This window comes from Bos indicus x Bos taurus, chromosome 17 (assembly GCF_003369695.1).
Source record: "Bos indicus x Bos taurus breed Angus x Brahman F1 hybrid chromosome 17, Bos_hybrid_MaternalHap_v2.0, whole genome shotgun sequence".
NCBI lineage: Eukaryota > Metazoa > Chordata > Mammalia > Artiodactyla > Bovidae > Bos > Bos indicus x Bos taurus.
In genome coordinates this window covers 62,200,769-62,218,472 of record NC_040092.1, presented here as the reverse complement: position 1 = coordinate 62,218,472, position 17,704 = coordinate 62,200,769, and the positions used below count along the sequence as shown (strand labels likewise).

Here is a 17,704-nt window from a genome sequence, read left to right as displayed (position 1 = left end):
CAACCCATTCCAGTATTCTTGCTGGAAAAATCCCATGGACAGAGGAGACTGACAGGCTGTGGTCCATGGGGTCGCACAGAGTTGGACATGACTGAGCACGCACGTTGTTGTTGTTGTTGAATAGCCTAGTGGTTTCCTCTACTTTCTTCAACTTTAGCATGAATTTTGCAATAAGGAGCTGATGGTCTGAGAATAATGTAGTTGGGTGTTACTGTAAAATATTTCTTCAAGATAGGGAACGTCCATCTCTAACTCTGGGACTCATTTGTAAAATGTCAATTACGGTCACTACTTAAAAGTACTGGTGTTAGGATTAAGTGGAATTACACAGGTGCACGAATTATCATTTCATTACAAATAGCAGAAACAAATTCAGCTTTAGCTTAGACACAAAGGAAAACTTCATGACTCACAGAATCCAAGGAATGACTGAACAACCACCCCATAATACCTTCCTCTTTGTCCCTGTTCAGCTTTACTCTGTTAGCTCTGTCCCCTGCAACTGTAGGCTAGTTTCCTCCATATAATGAGGAACATGGTCACTGAAAACTCCCAGGTTTTACATCTTAGAAGTTGGCTATCAGAGAGTCTACTTTTTTCCCCTTTCATTCTTACTTCCTATTAGAAAATATTTGTGTTATACCCTCAAGCCTGAAGAAATCAATTGTGGCCAAAGGATTGGGAACTTGAAAAAAACATGCCATTTTCCCACAGGATCTATGGGGCTTAAGACAATAGAAGAAAGTGAAAGTCAAAGTTGGTCAGTTGTGTCCAACTCATTGTGACATGAATTCTCCAGGCTGCAATACTGGAAAGATTCCCTTTCCCTTCTCCAGGGGATCTTCCCAACCCAGGGATCAAACCCAGGTCTCCCACATTGAAGGTGGATTCTTTACCAGCTGAGCTACCAGGGAAGCAGGACAATAGAAGAAAAGTGTGGTAAATTGTATTGTTGTTGTCGTTTAGTCACTAAGTTGTGTCCAAGTCTTTTGAAACCCCATGGACTGTAGCCCACCAGGCTCCTCTGTCCATGGAACTCTCCAGGCAAGAATACTGGAGTGGAGTGCCATGCCCTCCTCCGGGGGATCTTCTCTACTGAAGAACTGAACCTGAGTCTCTTGCATCTCCAAGATTGGCAGGCAGATTCTTTACCATTGAGCCACCTGGGAAACCCAATAACCTGATGAAAGCTAACACAGGTCCCAGAAAAAGAGAGGGAAGATGCTGATTGGTGAAACATTAAATTATTAAAAACAGTCCCACCAATATAGAATGCATTCAATACATACACCCCTGAGAAACATCAATAAATGCTAACTTTCTGGACTTCCCTGGTGATCCAGTGGTTAAGAATCCACCTGCTAATGCAGGGGACACAGGTTTAATCCCTGGTCTGGGAAGATCCCACTCACCATGGTCAAAAGCCCATGCACCATGACTCTTGAGCTCAAGGTCTAGAACCTGTGCTCTGCAACAAGAGAAGTCATTACAATGAGAAGCCCTCACACCACGAGGAAGAGTAGCTCCCATTCACTGAAACTAGATAAAGTCCACATAGCAATAAAGACCCAGTGTGGCTAGGAAAAAAAATTCTAACTGTCCAACTCCCACTTTCAGTGAGTCACAAAAATTTCTCATTATAAAGGTGAATTACAATATACTGAGAAAACATAATTTATTCATCTTCCTCAGATTCTATTTATTCTGTATGCTGCTACCCTAATCGGATTTAGGTGAGTCTCTGGCAGATAGGGTAGAACCAACACTTTCTGGTCCAGGTATCTTTTCAGAGAAAACTCAGCTGCCTGCCAGCTCTTCCTGTGCTGTGTTTCTGTGCTGCTTTATTTGAGGTTGCAAGTACCTGGAAAAGAGAAGCAGATGTTTTTCAAGAATGTTTATGAAACTTCTGTTTTAAAGGTGCACATTAACGGGACCCAAACTCTCTTGCATTTGCAGCTCACTTCTTGAAATTATGTACATGTCCTCTAGAATTTGCTTGGGCAAATCTTTATCTATGGGCATTGGAAACCCCTTGGTTTCTGCACTGAAGCCATTCTAGTTTTGTCAATGGCACCCCACTCCAGTACTCTTGTCTAGAAAATCCCATGGATGGAAGAGCCTGGTGGGCTGCAGTCCATGGGGTTGCTAAGAGTCAGACACGACTGAGCGACTTCACTTTCACGAACTGGAGAAGGAAATGGCAACCCATTCCAGTGTTCTTGCCTGGAGAATCCCAGGGATGGGGGAGCCTGGTGGGCTGCTGTCTATGGGATAGCACAGAGTCGGACATGACTGAAGCAACTTAGCAGTAGCAGCTAGTCATGGCAACTCATTGGAAGTGCAGTCTTAGCCACTGGGCCACCAGGATAGTCCCCATCAAACATTTAATGACTTCATTAATTCTATCTGTTATTCAGAATGCTGCAGATAAAGAATGAATAAGGCATATTTCCTGAGTCCCAGGAACTCACTTTCTAGTCAAGAGGATAAACACATCATTTCACTTATACAATTGGGGCTTCCCTGGTGGCTCAGTGGTAAAGAATCTGGCTGCCAATGCAGGAGATGCAGGAGATTGGGAAGAGCCCCTGGTGAAGGGAATGGCAACCCACTCCAGTATTCTTGCCTGGAAAATCCCATGGACAGAAGAGCCTGGAAGGCTACAGTCCATGGGGTTACAGAAGAATTGGACACAAGAGGGCAATGGCACCACTCCAGTACTTTTGCCTGGAAAATCTCATAGACAGAGGAGCCTGGTAGGCTGCAGTCCATGGGGTTGCTAAAAGTTGGATATGACTGAGCATCTTCACTTTCACTTTTCACTTTCATGCATTGGAGAAGGAAATGGCAACCCACTCCAGTGTTCTTGCCTGGAGAATCCCAGGGACGGGGGAGCCTGGTGGGCTGCTGTATATGAGGTCACACAGAGTCGGACATGACTGAGGTGACTTAGTAGCAGCAGTAGCAGTGACTAAAACCAAAACCAAATGTGCTAAAATGGAGTTATGGATAGGTGACTATGAGAAATCAGAGAAAGACTACTTTGCCTGAATTAGCAATTTGGAGAAGTGGGGAATTTTGAACTAAGTAAAGATGATATGGAGTGAGCAGAGCATACTAAGATGGAACACATTATATAAAGGCGGGGAGAACTACCTTAGCAAAAATGTGAATGAGGACAGTGAAGCAGGAAACGTTGGAGACTGAGGCTAGAGGGGTTAAGCAGGAGCCAAATCATGTAGCCGGGTCTTACTTAAGGAGCTTAGACTTAATCTTATAGGGGAGTGGCTTCAAACTGGGCTCAACAAAGCCCCTCAGGCTTTGGAAGAGGGCATGGAAGGCCAACTGGGCGTCATAGCTTCGGTTCTGACGTCTATTTCAATGGGACCAGCTCAGTTAAGCTTTATCCCTCTGCTCCTCTGCTCAGTTGCTAAGTCGTGTCTGACTCTTTATGACTCCTCTGTCCATGGGATTTTACAGGCAAGAATACTGGAGCGGATTGCCATTCCCTTCAGGCAATCTTCCTGACCCAGGGATGGAAGTCGAGTCTCTTGAGTCTCCTGCACTGGCAGGCAGAGTCTTTACTACTAGCACCACATGGGAAGCCTCCTAACCATTATCCCATCATATGCAAAATAGTTCCCTGACCTAAAGGTGTTGGGTATTGATCAAAATCTTACACGTAAGGGGGATGGAGAGGGTATCTTTGGCTTGGAAAGCATGAGTCCTGAATAGTTTAAGCCAACTGCTCTGAAGACAGATCACAAGATGAGTTACTATTTCCCCAGAGCCTGTAATAATCTGATTCACATCCAGTGAGTACCTTGCACAAAGACTAGGTCACTGGAATCTTCTGTGATCATTACTTTCCACTAAGTTCAAAAAACCTGTGGGTTTGTCACCACAATTTAAGATCTATCCTTTATATTGCACCAAGAAAAACACTGTATTTGCTTCCTTTCCTTAACTCAATCATGGGAGAAAACTGAATTAAGAACTTACAGCTCTTAAGGCAGATGTCAGTTTATTTGGGAGGCAGTAGGAAGAGGAGGAAAGACTTCTTGTCTCCTTTCCCTTCTCCCCCCTCCCCCAACCCCCGTTATAGGTCTCCAGGTCCAAGTAAGACTCAGGTAACTGGCAGGCGCTACAGCTCCTCTTGGGTGGGAGCCTTGCTTCTCTGAGAACGATGAGTTCCCCTCCAGAGGAAGCTAGAGTAAGAACAAGTAACTCTGACTGAGGGCTTAACATGATCTGGGTACTGTAACCGTGGGCTTCCCTGGTGGCTCAGAGAGTAAAGAATCTGCCCGTGATGGGGAGACTCGGATTCGACCCCTGAGTCAGGAAGATTCCCCTGGACAAGGAAATGGCTATCCACTCCAGTATTCTTGCCTGGAGAATTCCATGGACAGAGGAGCCTGGTGGGCTACAGTCCGTGGAGTCACAAAGAGTCAGGCCTGACTTAGAGACTAACACTACTACTACTACAACAAAGCTACTACTACAATCGTTACAACAAAGCTAAGAGATAGGTACCATATGATCCTCATTTTATGTATAAGGAAATTCAGGTCTAGAAGTTAAGTAACTTAACTTGTTCAAGATGCCTCAATGGCAAGCTAGGATTCAGATTCAGACAGTAGCCTCCTGTTATGTGCCCTGACAATCACTGAGCTAAAACATCTCCTTACAGAGAGCCCTTTGATGTAAAAGGTGTAAAAAGCCAACACCAGAAAGCCTAGCCTGGGACCTGGGGTTGGCCTTTTCTTTCGGGGGCTCTGGGCCTTCCTGAGGCATGGGCTTTTCTCTAGCTGTGGTGAGTGGAGGCTGCTCTCTAGTTGCAGCGCATGGGATTTTCATTGTGGTGCCTTCTCTCGTTCAGTCAGCGGTTGCAGCTCCCGGGCTCCAGAAGAAGTGAAGAGAAGTCACTTAGTCGTGTTCAACTCTTTGTGACCCCGAGGACTGTAGCCTCCCAGGCTCTTCCGTCCATGGGATTCTCCAGGCAAGAATACTGGAGTGGGTTGCCATTTTCTTCTCCAAGGTTGCTACAAAAAGAAGTTGAAACTGTGCCCTTATCAACTCATTTACTTCCACAGGTCTAAACTCGATAATTGGGTCAACTATTTTATTTTGCTCAGGGAGGACACTATAAGTAGACATTCTTGGGCCTTTTAGCTACTAAGGAACCCCAGATCTTTAATGCATTCTCAAATAGTACATTCTGAGTGTGGAGTGTACAATCCACACTTAGTACAATCTAGTACAATCTCAGTGTGGAAAGTTACACACTCATGACTCTTGCCTTTCCTCTCCTGAGGGAAACCTTTGATTAGGATTTAGAATTATTCTCCACACAACTTACTTTCTTAAGAAGTTTATAACACACAGCTCTAGGTGTTGGGGAGCCAATGAATTGTGAAATTTGCTTTTTAGATAATTTCAGCTACAGCAATGAAGATGAAGGATGAATTTAAGAGGTGCATGACTGAAGCCTGGGGGAGGAGAGGCCATTATAACAGACAAGGGGAAAGATTAAAAAGATGAATGCAGGCAGGGGCAGCAAGCAATCAGAGGAGGGGGAAGGTTTTTTTTAATTTAGGAAGTCAAGAGGTAAAACTTGATGATTTCATTGATTATCCTCCATTTGCTACAGAACCATTTTCTACCCTTCTTTGTCCTGCTCTATGTCCTGGAGGGTGACTGACTCTCTGGACTGTGTCATCTAAGATTCTATACTAGCTCGCTTTGGATTGGGTTCTGCTAGTAGGAGCCATCACTAAGAGACTAGTAGGTAGGGGGAGAAAAAGGTCAGGGAATTCTCTCCTCTGCCAACTGCGATACTTCTAGTTAGGGGGCCTCTCTTCCGTACTTACAACTCTTTCTGGGTTCTGGTAATGTAGTCCTCTCCTTCTGCTTCTTCAGGACAAAGGATGGTAGTAGCTTCCAGGTGTTGCTGGTGTCTGGACACCTCACAAGCTTTGCTGATTCCCTGAACCTCCATGACCTCTGTCAACAGTCCTTTGATTAAATTCTCTTTAATTGATAAGCCCTCTGAGTTTGCTCCTGCTGGGACTTGGACTAGTCATGATTGATGGGGAATAGGGAGAGGAGTGCAAAGAGTTGAGGTGACTCCCAGGTTTAGATTTTTTCCTCTAAGTGGATTTTAGCATTTTTCTGAATGCTTTGTCAGGACATGCTCTATTCAGATTACTTGGAATCCATCTCTGGCACCAACATTTTGGTTGGTATTTCCAGCAGGAGACTCAGGCAGGTTCTCCAGAACCAAGCATGGTTGATACTTGGATTTTCTCTTTCACTGCCTGTGAACACTGTTGTCACACTACTATAGGCCCCCGTACACTCAGATTTTCAACTCAGCATTGGTTTTGCCATTGTTAGTTTTACAATGGTTCTAGATTTTGAAATGTACAGGGAACAATTAGAAAGGGTTATGTAAAACAACAGCAACAAGAATCCTAATTACAGTAAAAGCTTTTTTAAAAATGGAAGAAACTGGGAATATTTAGCGAGAATCCATTAATGCAAATATTAATAGCCAAGCAGTTGTACTATGGCTGTAGTGTTTTGTTGATTCAATTATAAAATTTTCTCTCCAAAAATAATTCAATATGATGAACATTTTATTTTTCATCATACAACAATCACTTCAACTCCAAAGAATTTAGTTGGCTCTTCACAATTCTTGTTAAGCCATAAACAAATTATATTCCCACTCCCCAAATTGCCTTTATGCCTATACTGCCTACACCATATACTTCAAACATACCAGCAACCCTATAGAAGCCTTCCCCAAGGAACGGGAGAGTGAGATGAACAGGGAGAATAAGACTGACATCTATACACTGCTGCTGCTGCTGCCGCTAAGTCGCTTCAGTCGTGTCTGACTCTGTGCAGTCCTATAGACGGCAGCCCACCAGGCTCCACCGTCCCTGGAATTCTTCAGGCAAGAACACTGGAGTGGGTTGCCATTTCCTTCTCCAATGGATGAAGGTGAAAAGTGAAAGTGAAGTCGCTCAGTCGTGTCTGACTTTGCGACCCCATGGACTGTAGCCCACCAGGCTCCTCCATCCGTGGGATTTTCCAGGCAAGAGTACTGGAGTGGGGTGCCATTGCCTTCTCCGATCTATACACTACCATATGTAAAACAGATAGCTTTCGGGAAGCCAGTGCACAGCACAAGGAGCTCAGTTAGGTGCCCTGTCTCAGAGGTGTGGGATGGGGGTGGTTGGGAGGGAGGTTCAAGAGGGAGTGGATATATGTGTGTGTGTATATATATATATAGTTGATTCACTTCGGTGTACAGCAGAAACTAACACAACATTGTAAAGCAATTATACTCCAATTAAAAAAAAGAAAACAACCTGCCCCATACCCTGCATTCCTGGTATGCACATTAGCCTCTCCAGGGAGCTCTTAAAAAGACTCATTCCCAGACTCCACTCCAAGCCAATTAAACCAGCATCTTTGGAAATGAGGCCCAGGTGTGGATATTGTTTAAAAGCTGCCAAAATGACCCTAAAATGCGCAGAGCTGAGAACAAGACTCCAAACCATAGAACATACAAGATCGCGCGAAAAACATACGAGTCTCCTCTGAAGATATAAACCCAAGATACCTTGTGTCCAGTAAACTGTTTAATCCCTTGTTAATGAAGTTCCTGTAAGCTTTCTTCCCCCTGTTAACCTTCAACTTTTGCACACTGGAAAGCTGAGACCCCTTCAGTTGGTTTTGCTTCCTTGTTTGGCATATGTGGTTTGTTGACAAGCTGCCTAGAACACGGTGAAAGATAACCACAATTAAACCTGCTTCTGAGTCAGCAGTGGTTTTCCCCATCAGTGAGGTTTTTCTTAGAACCTTAAAAGAGGGTGAAAAAAATAACATATAAATGAAGGAATAAGACTCTTAAGAGTCGTTAAAAATTACAGTTTTGGTTGGAGAAGAGGAAGGCTATTGTGAACAAAGGAATGATGCTTTCAATATTTTCAAAGAAACCTTTGACTAAAGACCAAGAAGTAAAATGTACATTGCAAAACAACTGAAAAGTAATGTCAATAAATATAATTAGCCTTCAATAAACATATATAGTCTTGAGGAATTCTAAGTCTCATGAATGAGGTAATAAAGGAAGAAAAAATAGTACTTAAAATATGTTTTCTATCTCAGTTTCTTGTGGTGAGCAAATGTCCCATGTTACTTGTGTCAGTTCCATTTTTTTTCAAGTGACTTTCCCTAGTGTCTAAGAGAGTGTCTAAGTTAAACCACAAAGAAATGCAAATAACCTGTGATTTCTCTATCTAGAACATTCAGTGTAAGTTAGACTTAGTAGCTCACAAAGTTATCTGAAGTTTTTCAGAAAGGACAGGAAGCATCCTTAGCATTTTTTTTTAGCAGTAGTCACTGCCCACAGGTTGATACTAGAGATGATGAAACAAATGAAGTCGGCTTCTTTTCTTTTCTGCCCTGTCTCACTTCCTGTCAAGTTTTCCCTCCATCTCAGCCTATATTGACTTGGTAATAATATGTCCACTTTGAGTTTCATGTGGTCTAAATGTTTTAAGTAGTTTGGTTATCTTAACAAACCAAACAGACCAAAACACCAAAACAAGGCAAAACAAGAGAAAAGAAACCTTGCCCTGTGGAATGGGAAAGCATACCCTGGGGTACAAGATCACCTGTAAAATGCAGTACTGCATGATTCAGCAGAAGCAGGGACTCACAGAGGTGACAGAATGGTAAAGTCTAAGTGATTCCCCCAAACCAAAATCTCTGGAGAGAACGATTAGGAGGTCTCCCTCTGCTTTCTGGAGAGAGTCCAGCCAATTATATTTGACTTTTTTTTTTCCTGTGACACTTTTCTTAGTTTTAGCAATCATTTTTAAGCTTCAAGTGCTCTTTTTTAAAATTAATTTTTAGGCCCTGCTGGGTCTTTGTTGCTGCAAGTGGGCTTTCTCTAGTTGTGGTGAGTGGGGGTTACTCTGTTAGTGGTGTTGCAAGGGCTTCTCATTGTGATGGCTTCTCCTGTTGCAGAGCACAGGCTCTAGAGGTCTCACAGGTCCCAGTAGTCTATTACAATGGTCTCTTAAAAGATATGAGTTGTCTAGACTTTTGATCAAATGCTTAAAAGTGTTAGTGATCTAATTTTTAATAAGCCAGCTATGTTTTAAAAGAGTTTATATGAGTAATAATGCATAGCATTAAATGTATATTATATACATACTGCTGATACAAATACCATCTCATTTGATGGTCCAGTCCATCTTGTGTCCAAAGTAGAAGCAGCTTTGTTAGGTCTTTTTTCAAATACTCTTAAGGAATGGTTCTTGAATGGGCCAGGAAGGACCAAGCTTGGACTAGAATGTACTTTTTTTTTCAGTTAAGTAGTCTTTTCATCTTCTACTACATTCTATTGGGACAAAAGAGCCCTTAACATTTCAGTTGCATGAAGTGATGAAGGAAGAAATTTTCACATACTGAGGTATGGGGAAGTCATTCTTGCTTATACATGATTTAACTTAAACTTTGTGCTAACCAGAACAGCCTGCTTTCTGGCCTATTTAAACATACATTTGCTATAGTCCATGGGGTCGCAAAGAGTCGGACACGACTGAGCGAATGAACTGAAGAGAACTGACTCCCTCGGGTTTAAAAGTTCTGAATTTACCCCTTAGGGTCCACACTTGAATGCAGAAAAACTTTTAAAATGTAATAACGTACCCGGTATCCAGTAGTGATAACCCCGAAGAGTTGACGTAAATCCTAAGTTCGTTTTAGAGAAAACTGAACGGGAAGCCAGGGACTCGAATTTGAGCCCTGCCTGTGTGTGTTTTTCTTGGGCAAGTACCATCTCAGGATATCCCTCCCAGTCTGTAAAATGAGAATAATCCAGAGGTACACTTCACAAGGTTCTGTGAGGATGATTTTAAAAACGTCGGTGAAAGCATTTTCCTCTACCCCATTTGGGGTGCTTTTGCTATTTCCGAGTTCTTTTCACTTTCGCCACTTCGAGATGTGGTGATAACGACTCAAAGGCCTTACACATCACCATAAACGCCTGACCGTCTCTAATACGTATCACCTCCCTCGCGGGAGGGTGCAGCTTCGGCTTGGTTGGGTCGGCCGAGTTTAGGTGTCCCAGCTGAAGTCACACACTCCTGAAGTCAGGAAAGAGGGAGAAAGCTATTATTGTTTCTCGTCAGACGCCCGAACAAGAAAGAAGTTATTAACGAAGGTCCCCTACGCGCACGCGCGGTGGACGCCTTGCGCCTTATCGCCTAAACGGGGGAGGGGGCGACGTGCTCACGTCGGGCGTGCTGACGTTCGCGCAGCGTGCGCCGCCAGCCAATGGGACCCGGCCCTCCGGGGCTTCTGCCTGGCGAAGGTGGGCGAGCTTGTGGTGGCCAGGGAACAGGTTACCTGCGCAGGTTCTGGCGCTCCTGTTAGTTACGTGGAAGTGGTGTCACCGAGACTGTTTGCTCCTTCCGTTTACCAGAACATCTTCCCTTTGGTGATACTGGCTCAGGTTTCGGTCGGTAACTCTGTCATGCCGAACTCGCGGCCCAGGCCCCGCCGGGGCGCCGGGAGTGGCGCCGGGGCACCTGGGCGGGACGAGCTGGTGTCGCGGTCCTTGCAGAGCGCAGAGCATTGCCTGGGTTCCCAGGACTTTGGCACCGCCTATGCCCACTACCTCCTCGTGCTCAGCCTGGCGCCGGAGCTGAAAGACGATGTAAAGGTGAGGAGGGCCCTTTTCTCGCTGGTCGATCCTCTGTTCTTGTATAAGTAAATGAATACGTAGGTAGTTGGAGGCGGAGAAGGCACTGGCAACCCACTCCAGTACTCTTGCCTGGAAACTCCCATGGACAGAGGAGCCTGGTAGGCTGCAGTCCATGGGGTCGCTGAGAGTCGGACACGACTGAGCGACTTCACTTTCACTTTTCACTTTCATGCATTGGAGAAGGAAATGGCAACCCACTCCAGTGTTCTTGCCTGGAGAATCCCAGGGATGGGGGAGCCTGGTGGTCACCAGTTTGTGGGGTCGCACAGAGTCGGACACGACTGACGTGACTTAGCAGCAGCAGCAGCAGTAGTTGGAGGAGGGAGTGTGGACTCTAAGTGTCTGGTGGTTGTTATTAATGTTTGCTGGTCACCGTTGACTCTTTTATTCGCAACCACAACCAGCCTATTAGAAAATATTGTTTGCTGACCCTCGAAATTTACATCCAGAATCGTATTTCTTTTCACCACCTCCTTTTTTACTACCCTGAGTCAAGCCTCAATCATCTCCTGTTGACTTTTGCAGTGTGCTTTGGCTCGGGAAACTAGACTGTCTTCTGCAACAAAGCCAACGTGAGCTTTTCATAACAAAAGCCAGATGGTGTCATTCCTCTATTACAAAACTTTAATTTCATTCAAATTCCAAAGGTTATATTGCACACGTTCAGTGATCTTCAGTCATCTCCTGTATCTAATTCTAGCAAGTTCCCGCCCCAGGGCATTTGCACTTGTCTCTCCTGTCTACTGTTGGGTGGAGAGAATGCTGAATTAAATTTGCAGTTAGCCTGAAGTAATCATTTGGTGATGCATTCTTTTAAGTTTCAATTATTAGATTATTTGTGAGAGTTACTCTGTTGAAGCTCTGTACGTTTCCCCACCCCCACCCCGCCCAGGTTATTTTAGAAAAATTTCAAAAAATGATTTAGTTTAATTTTGCATTCAGTTTTCAACCTGAAGCTACTTCGCTTTATTTCATGCAAGGTTTCTCAACCTCAAGACTATTGATATTTTGGATAGGATCCTAGAATTCCCCGACTTCTTCCCAATAGATGTCAGTTTTATATAGACATTTATAGTTCACAAAAACTTAGTGTAAATTTCAGGACCAGCTAGCCTCAAGGAGGAGAAAGTGTTACTTTGAGATTGAGTTTGCTCTTCTAGGTAGGCAGGTGTAAAATAATGGATCCATCCAAATGCTTTTTCCTCAGTTCTTTGTTCCTTAGTTTCCTCTTATAAAACAGGGACAGTGTGTATTAAAAATATATATACTCATTTATGCATTTGTTTATTCAGCAAACACGGTCTTTTAAAGCCAAATAAGACTTAAGGTGATTTTCAATTGTCATTAAGTTTTATTTTCTGTGGACTCTTCAACCCATGTTGAACGTTCTTTCATCATTTATGTTGACTAATTTTTGTTCTCTTTTGTGAAGGAAACTTTTCAGTATACGCTCTTCAGGTGGGCTGAAGAACTTGATGCTCTCAGTCGAACACAAGACCTACTTGGCTGCTATGAGCAAGCCTTGGAACTGTTTCCTGATGATGAAGTGATTTGCAACAGTATGGGGGAGCATCTCTTCAGGTATGCAGTGGTTTCAGTATTACAAGTTCAGAACTACTCTGGATCTGTCTGGATTGGATAAATGCATAGTACAGTAATTTGAGCAGGGAAAGTTTACTCCAAAGAATTATTAACTTTAAAGGAATCAGACTAGAGACTTGGCTAGGGAGAAGTAAAGAGAACTCAAAAGCATATAGGAATAGTAGATACAGTATATAATAATTTTACATCATATACTGAGTAATAGCTGCTGCCCTTGGGGCTGAGATCAGGTATCCATGAAAGAGTTCCTTTCCCTGGGCTGAGATATACAGACCTTCTTGGAGAGGACATAGCCTGATTCCCAGGGTGGCAGAGAAGTCACTGTGGTCCCTTGCTGGGGAAACGTCTTGTAAACCTGTTCTCCAGAACTTCCTGGAAACTTGCCATTTCCTTTCGTAAGAGTGCAATTCACTGTTTGGGTTCTAGAATGGTTTTTTTGCTTATACTATACTCAAAATGGCACCCCACTCCAGTACTCTTGCCTGGAAAGTCCCATGGACAGAGGAGCCTGGTGGGCTGCAGTCCATGGGGTCTCGAAGAGTCGGACATGACTGAGCGACTTCACTTTCACTTTTCACTCTCATCCATTGGAGAAGGAAATGGCAACCCACTCCAGTGTTCTTGCCTGGAGAATCCCAGGGCGGTGGAGTCTGGTGGGCTGCCATCTATGGGGTCGCACAGAGTTGGACACGACTGAAGTGACTTAGCAGCAGCAGCAGCAGCAGCATACCCAAAATGAATAGTCTGATTCCGTTTCTTTAAAATTGGTGGAATGCTTAGAGGTGCTTGCAAAGAAGTATGAGTATGAAAGGGTTCTATTAACTCAGTTCTCTTCATCATGTGGACCACACACTAGTGTGATGCATAAATTACCAGTCAGCTCAACATTCAGAAAACTAAGATCATGGCATCTGGTCCCATCACTTCATGGCAAATAGATGGGGAAACAGTGGCTAACTTTATTTTTCTGGGCTCCAAAATCACTGCAGATGGTGATTGCAGCCATGAAATTAAAAGATGCTTACTCCTTGGAAAGTTATGACCAACCTAGACAGCATATTAAAAAGCAGAGACATTACTTTGTCAACAAAGGTCTGTCTAGTCAAGGCTATGGTTTTTCCAGTGGTCATGTATGGATGTGAAAGTTGAACCATAAAGAAAGCTGAGTGCTGAAGAATTGATGCTTTTGAACTGTAGTATTGGAAAAGACTCTTGAGAGTCCCTTGGACTTCAAGGCGATCCAACCAGTCCATCCTAAAGGAGATCAGTCCTGTGTGCTCACTGGAAGGACTAATGTTGAAGCGGAAACTCCAGTACTTTGGCCACCTGATGCAGAGAGCTGACTCATTTGAAAAGACCCTGATGCTGGGAAAGATTGAGGGCAGGAGGAGAAGGGGACGACAGGATGAGATGGGTGGATGGCATCACTGACTCAATGGACATGGGTTTGGGTGGACGCTGGGAGTTGGTGATGGACAAGGAGGCCTGGCGTGCTGCGGTTCATGGGGTCGCAAAGAGTCAGACACGACTGAGCAACTGAACTGAACAGAGAGGTATAGAAATAGAAATTGTGAGTAAACATTTAGAAATTTGAATAGCAGTTTGCGGTAAATCCAAGCACGTGGTCAGGTAACTCACTTGTTGAGGAGAGTATGGACCACTCTGAAATCTCTTGTGGGAGCTACACAGCAGCTAACTCTGTGCAGTACAAGTGTGTTGGTCTACAGGTGGGGAGCTATTTTACAAAGAGAGGGAGTTTTTGGATGGTTTAAGAAGTACGGTGGTTTGATAGTTTTTTCCTTCCGTCTTTTATCGTTGATTTGCTCACATATAATTCAGTAGTAATTTTTGGGTGACTCACCTTTGATTTTTTTTCCTTCGGACACAATGACTCTCTTTTTGCAGTCATATTCACTTGGTTTCTGTTATTTTTAATTAAAATATATAATTTTAGTAACAAGTGTAAATTGGTCTGGCTGCAAATATGGCTAACTCTTGATGACCATTCTGCTCAGTTGAAAGCACAGTAGAGAGGCACCTGCTAGCCATAGGCGTTAGTATCTTTTACAGTGGAAGTGGTTTTTAGAATCCTGGTGTTCTAGAAAGTTGTTTAAATGGAAGATGACCAGGAGAGCTTCTACTACACGACGGTAAAGCAATATTTCATAGTCAGGTCCTTGTTAGTGTCCTGGAATGCATAAATACAATAGGGATTCAGAAAGGAAAGAAGTAAATGAGACTCACAGTCCTCACCGAAGGCTTCCCAAGGAGACGACACTTGCGTTGGGTAGGATTTGGGGTGCTGGAGAGGGGTTCTCAGGCTAGATAAGTGACATGAACAATGGCATTGATAGTGTATAGTTGAATGTTTCATTTGTCATTTTCCATTCTAGAATGGGCTTTAGAGATGAAGCAGCTGGGTATTTTCATAAAGCAGTGAAGCTAAACCCTGATTTCAATGATGCAAAGGAGAATTTTTATCGTGTTGCAAACTGGTTGGTGGAACGCTGGCACTTTATCATGCTTAATGACACCAAAAGGAATACGATCTATAACGCAGCAATCCAGAAGGCAGTGTGTTCAGGCTCCAAAAGTGTTTTGGATATTGGAGCAGGAACTGGAATACTAAGGTTTGTTGGCATTGTGTTTTAATTACATATAGATGTATACTAATGTAAATTAATGATTTTATCAAATGTGGAAAATTTTGACAGTGAAATTTAATAATCTAGTATAAATTAATCTATAGATTAATTTCTTATAATCTTGTTATGATTATTCATGCAACTGTTATTATTGTCATTTTTGCTATAACTTTTACTTTATTAAGAACTTGACATAGCCACCAAGAAACATTTGGAGTTATTGAAATTTTGCATAATCCTTTTACGAGTAGGTTTTTCATTAATGTTCTGGTTGAGTCTAGTTTTTAAAAGTCTAATTAGCATTCTGCATGACAGTTGTCTTAATAAGGTGGATGTTATGATTTATTGTCTGATTTGTTTCTTGGTGAGAATATTAGTTCATTTTTTTCAAATGCAGAGTCAATAATGGTTGTGGTGAAGAATAAAAGGAAAACTCCATGTTTCATAATTTCACTGAAATTTAAAAACAGTAGATTATTTTTTAACGGAACACTTTTTCCCCTTGTAGCATGTTTGCCAGGAAAGCTGGAGCACATTCTGTGTATGCCTGTGAGTTATCCAAGACCATGTATGAACTGGCCTGTGATGTAGTGGCAGCAAACGAGATGGAAGAAGGGATCAAACTCTTGCACATGAAGTCGCTTGACATAAAAATTCCAAAACACATTCCTGAAAGGTATTACGCCATGCACTAATTTTACTGTTTATAGCCCACTATTTTATTTCTTAAGAATTAAGATATTCACATTTCTAGCTTCTAGTCCAAATAGAAATGCTGAGACCTTTATATTGTGAAGGTACAGATACAGGATAGTTCAGCATAAGATGGGTTTTCATAATAAGGTCATATTCTTGACAAAGAAGATTTAAAGATCTTGAGAAAAATATGCAGCAAGGGATTCAATCAATAAACTTCAGCTTTAGCAAGTTACTTTATCTTTGTTCATTCTAGTATTTCAGTTGTGGAAATGGATCATACCTCCTCTGTGGTCCATAGCTGTTTAAAAATTGTAAACATAATGCAAGAGTTGATTAAGCTTGATGGACTTAATCACATTTGGTGTTAATATTCTTGGCTAAAATGAAAGCTTTGGAAGCATCAGCTGTCGACGTATTTTGACTTCCCCTCTTCAAATACTTTGACTATTATGTCATAAGTCTCAGCTTTTTAGTGTTATTTCATTTTGATCCATATCACAAGGGGATGGAATTTTAGAGCTAGGGGGGATTGAAAAATCGTCTGGTCCCACCAACTGTCATTCTTAGATACAGTTTTCTCTGTGCAGCACTTGTGTTACTACCTCCCCTGGGTCGTCTCTCTTTTCATTTTACTGAAATTCAGTTCACGTTGAAACAGGGCTTGTTTATACTGTGTCATACATGGGACTCTGATTTTGAAAAGTCTTCTTCCATCTATGTATAAGAATATTTAACTTTACATGATAGCTGTGCTTTTCAGTTGTCTCTATTTGTTTTCATGAAGTCCTGTTGGATTGTTTAGGCAGATATTAAACACATTTTATAGAATCAGCATCCTCAATTGTCTTAGACTGACCAGGCTGCGGTTAACAGAATACCACAGCCTAGGTGGCTGAAACTACAGACGTTTATCTTCTCACGGCTCTGGAGGCTGGAAGTCCATGATCGTGGGTGCCGGCAAATTTGGTTTCTGGCAGGAGCTCTCTTCCTGGCTTTGCAGATGGCCATCCTGCTCTGTCCTTACATGGCCTTTCCTCTGTGGCCGCAGGGAGAGAGAGATCACTGCTGTGATCACCTCCACTTTTATTAGGACACAGGTCCCATCGGATTAGGACTTCACTCTTACGACCTCATTGAGCCTTAATTAACCTCGTAAAGATCTATCTCCAAATATAGTCATACTGAGGGTTAGAGCTTCAATGTGACTTTTGGTTGGTACCCAATTCAGTACATAGTGTGAATCAAAGTTACATTACCTTAATCCACTTTTTTCTCACACATAGTATTATAGAAAGGATGTATTGGCTTTGAATGAAGAGATATGGTTTATAATAATAATAATAATTTGTTGTTGTTTAGGCACTAAGTTGTACCCAACTCTTTGCAACCCTGTGGACTGTAGCCTGCCAGGGTCCTCTCTCCTTGGGGTTTCTTCGGCAAAAATACTGGAGTGGGTTGCCATTTCCTTTTCCAGAGGCTCTGCCGACCCAGTGATCGAACTCATGTCTCCTGCACTGCAGGCAGATTCTTTACTGCTGAGCCACCAGTGAAGCCCGATAATTAATAATGATTTATTTTTACCTTGGGCAAATCTGGAGACTTGAAGATATCAGATGATTTGAGATGCTTTTTGCATTCTAAATATATGCAGTCATAAATACTGAAAATCTTGTGTATGTGTATACACTACTGGGTTTAGGCACAGTGCCATACTGTGCTTCAGTCGTGTCCAACTGAAGTCGTGGTCCCATGGACCACAGCCCGCCGGACTCCTCTGCCCATGGGATTCTCCAGGCAAGAATACTGGAATGGGTTGCCATTCCCTTCTCCAGGGGATCTTCCCGACTCAGGGATTGAACCCACCTGTCTTACGTCTAACCTGCATTGGCAAGTGGGTTCTTAACCACTAGTGCCACCTGGGAAGCCCACGGGCACAGTAGAAGATACTAAAGTTGCTTTCTGTTACCAA

The 17,704-nt window shown here is 42.9% G+C and overlaps 1 protein-coding gene and 1 long non-coding RNA gene across 3 annotated transcripts in view; one reads left to right on the top strand and one right to left on the bottom strand.

Moving 5' to 3' along the window:
- Positions 1-1,658: 1,658 nt before the first annotated feature.
- Positions 1,659-10,302, bottom strand: LOC113875047. The gene is made up of 3 exons (XR_003506135.1): positions 9,733-10,302; positions 7,634-7,787; positions 1,659-1,861 (listed from the first exon to the last, which is right to left on the bottom strand). It is a non-coding gene; the product is annotated as an uncharacterized LOC113875047 (long non-coding RNA).
- A 30-nt stretch (positions 10,303-10,332) lies between these two features.
- Positions 10,333-17,704, top strand: part of PRMT9 (protein arginine methyltransferase 9) — a 32,666-nt gene continuing 25,294 nt past the window's right edge. Inside the window, exons 1-4 of one of the 2 annotated variants that reach the window (XM_027513398.1) lie at positions 10,333-10,747; positions 12,222-12,370; positions 14,785-15,021; positions 15,545-15,712. In XM_027513398.1, coding sequence (XP_027369199.1) covers positions 10,559-10,747; positions 12,222-12,370; positions 14,785-15,021; positions 15,545-15,712 — 743 coding nt within the window. In that variant the 5' untranslated portion in view covers positions 10,333-10,558. Of the gene's footprint in view, positions 10,748-12,221; positions 12,371-14,784; positions 15,022-15,544; positions 15,713-17,704 lie in introns of those variants that run through there. The other variant, XM_027513399.1, reaches the window with a different exon arrangement.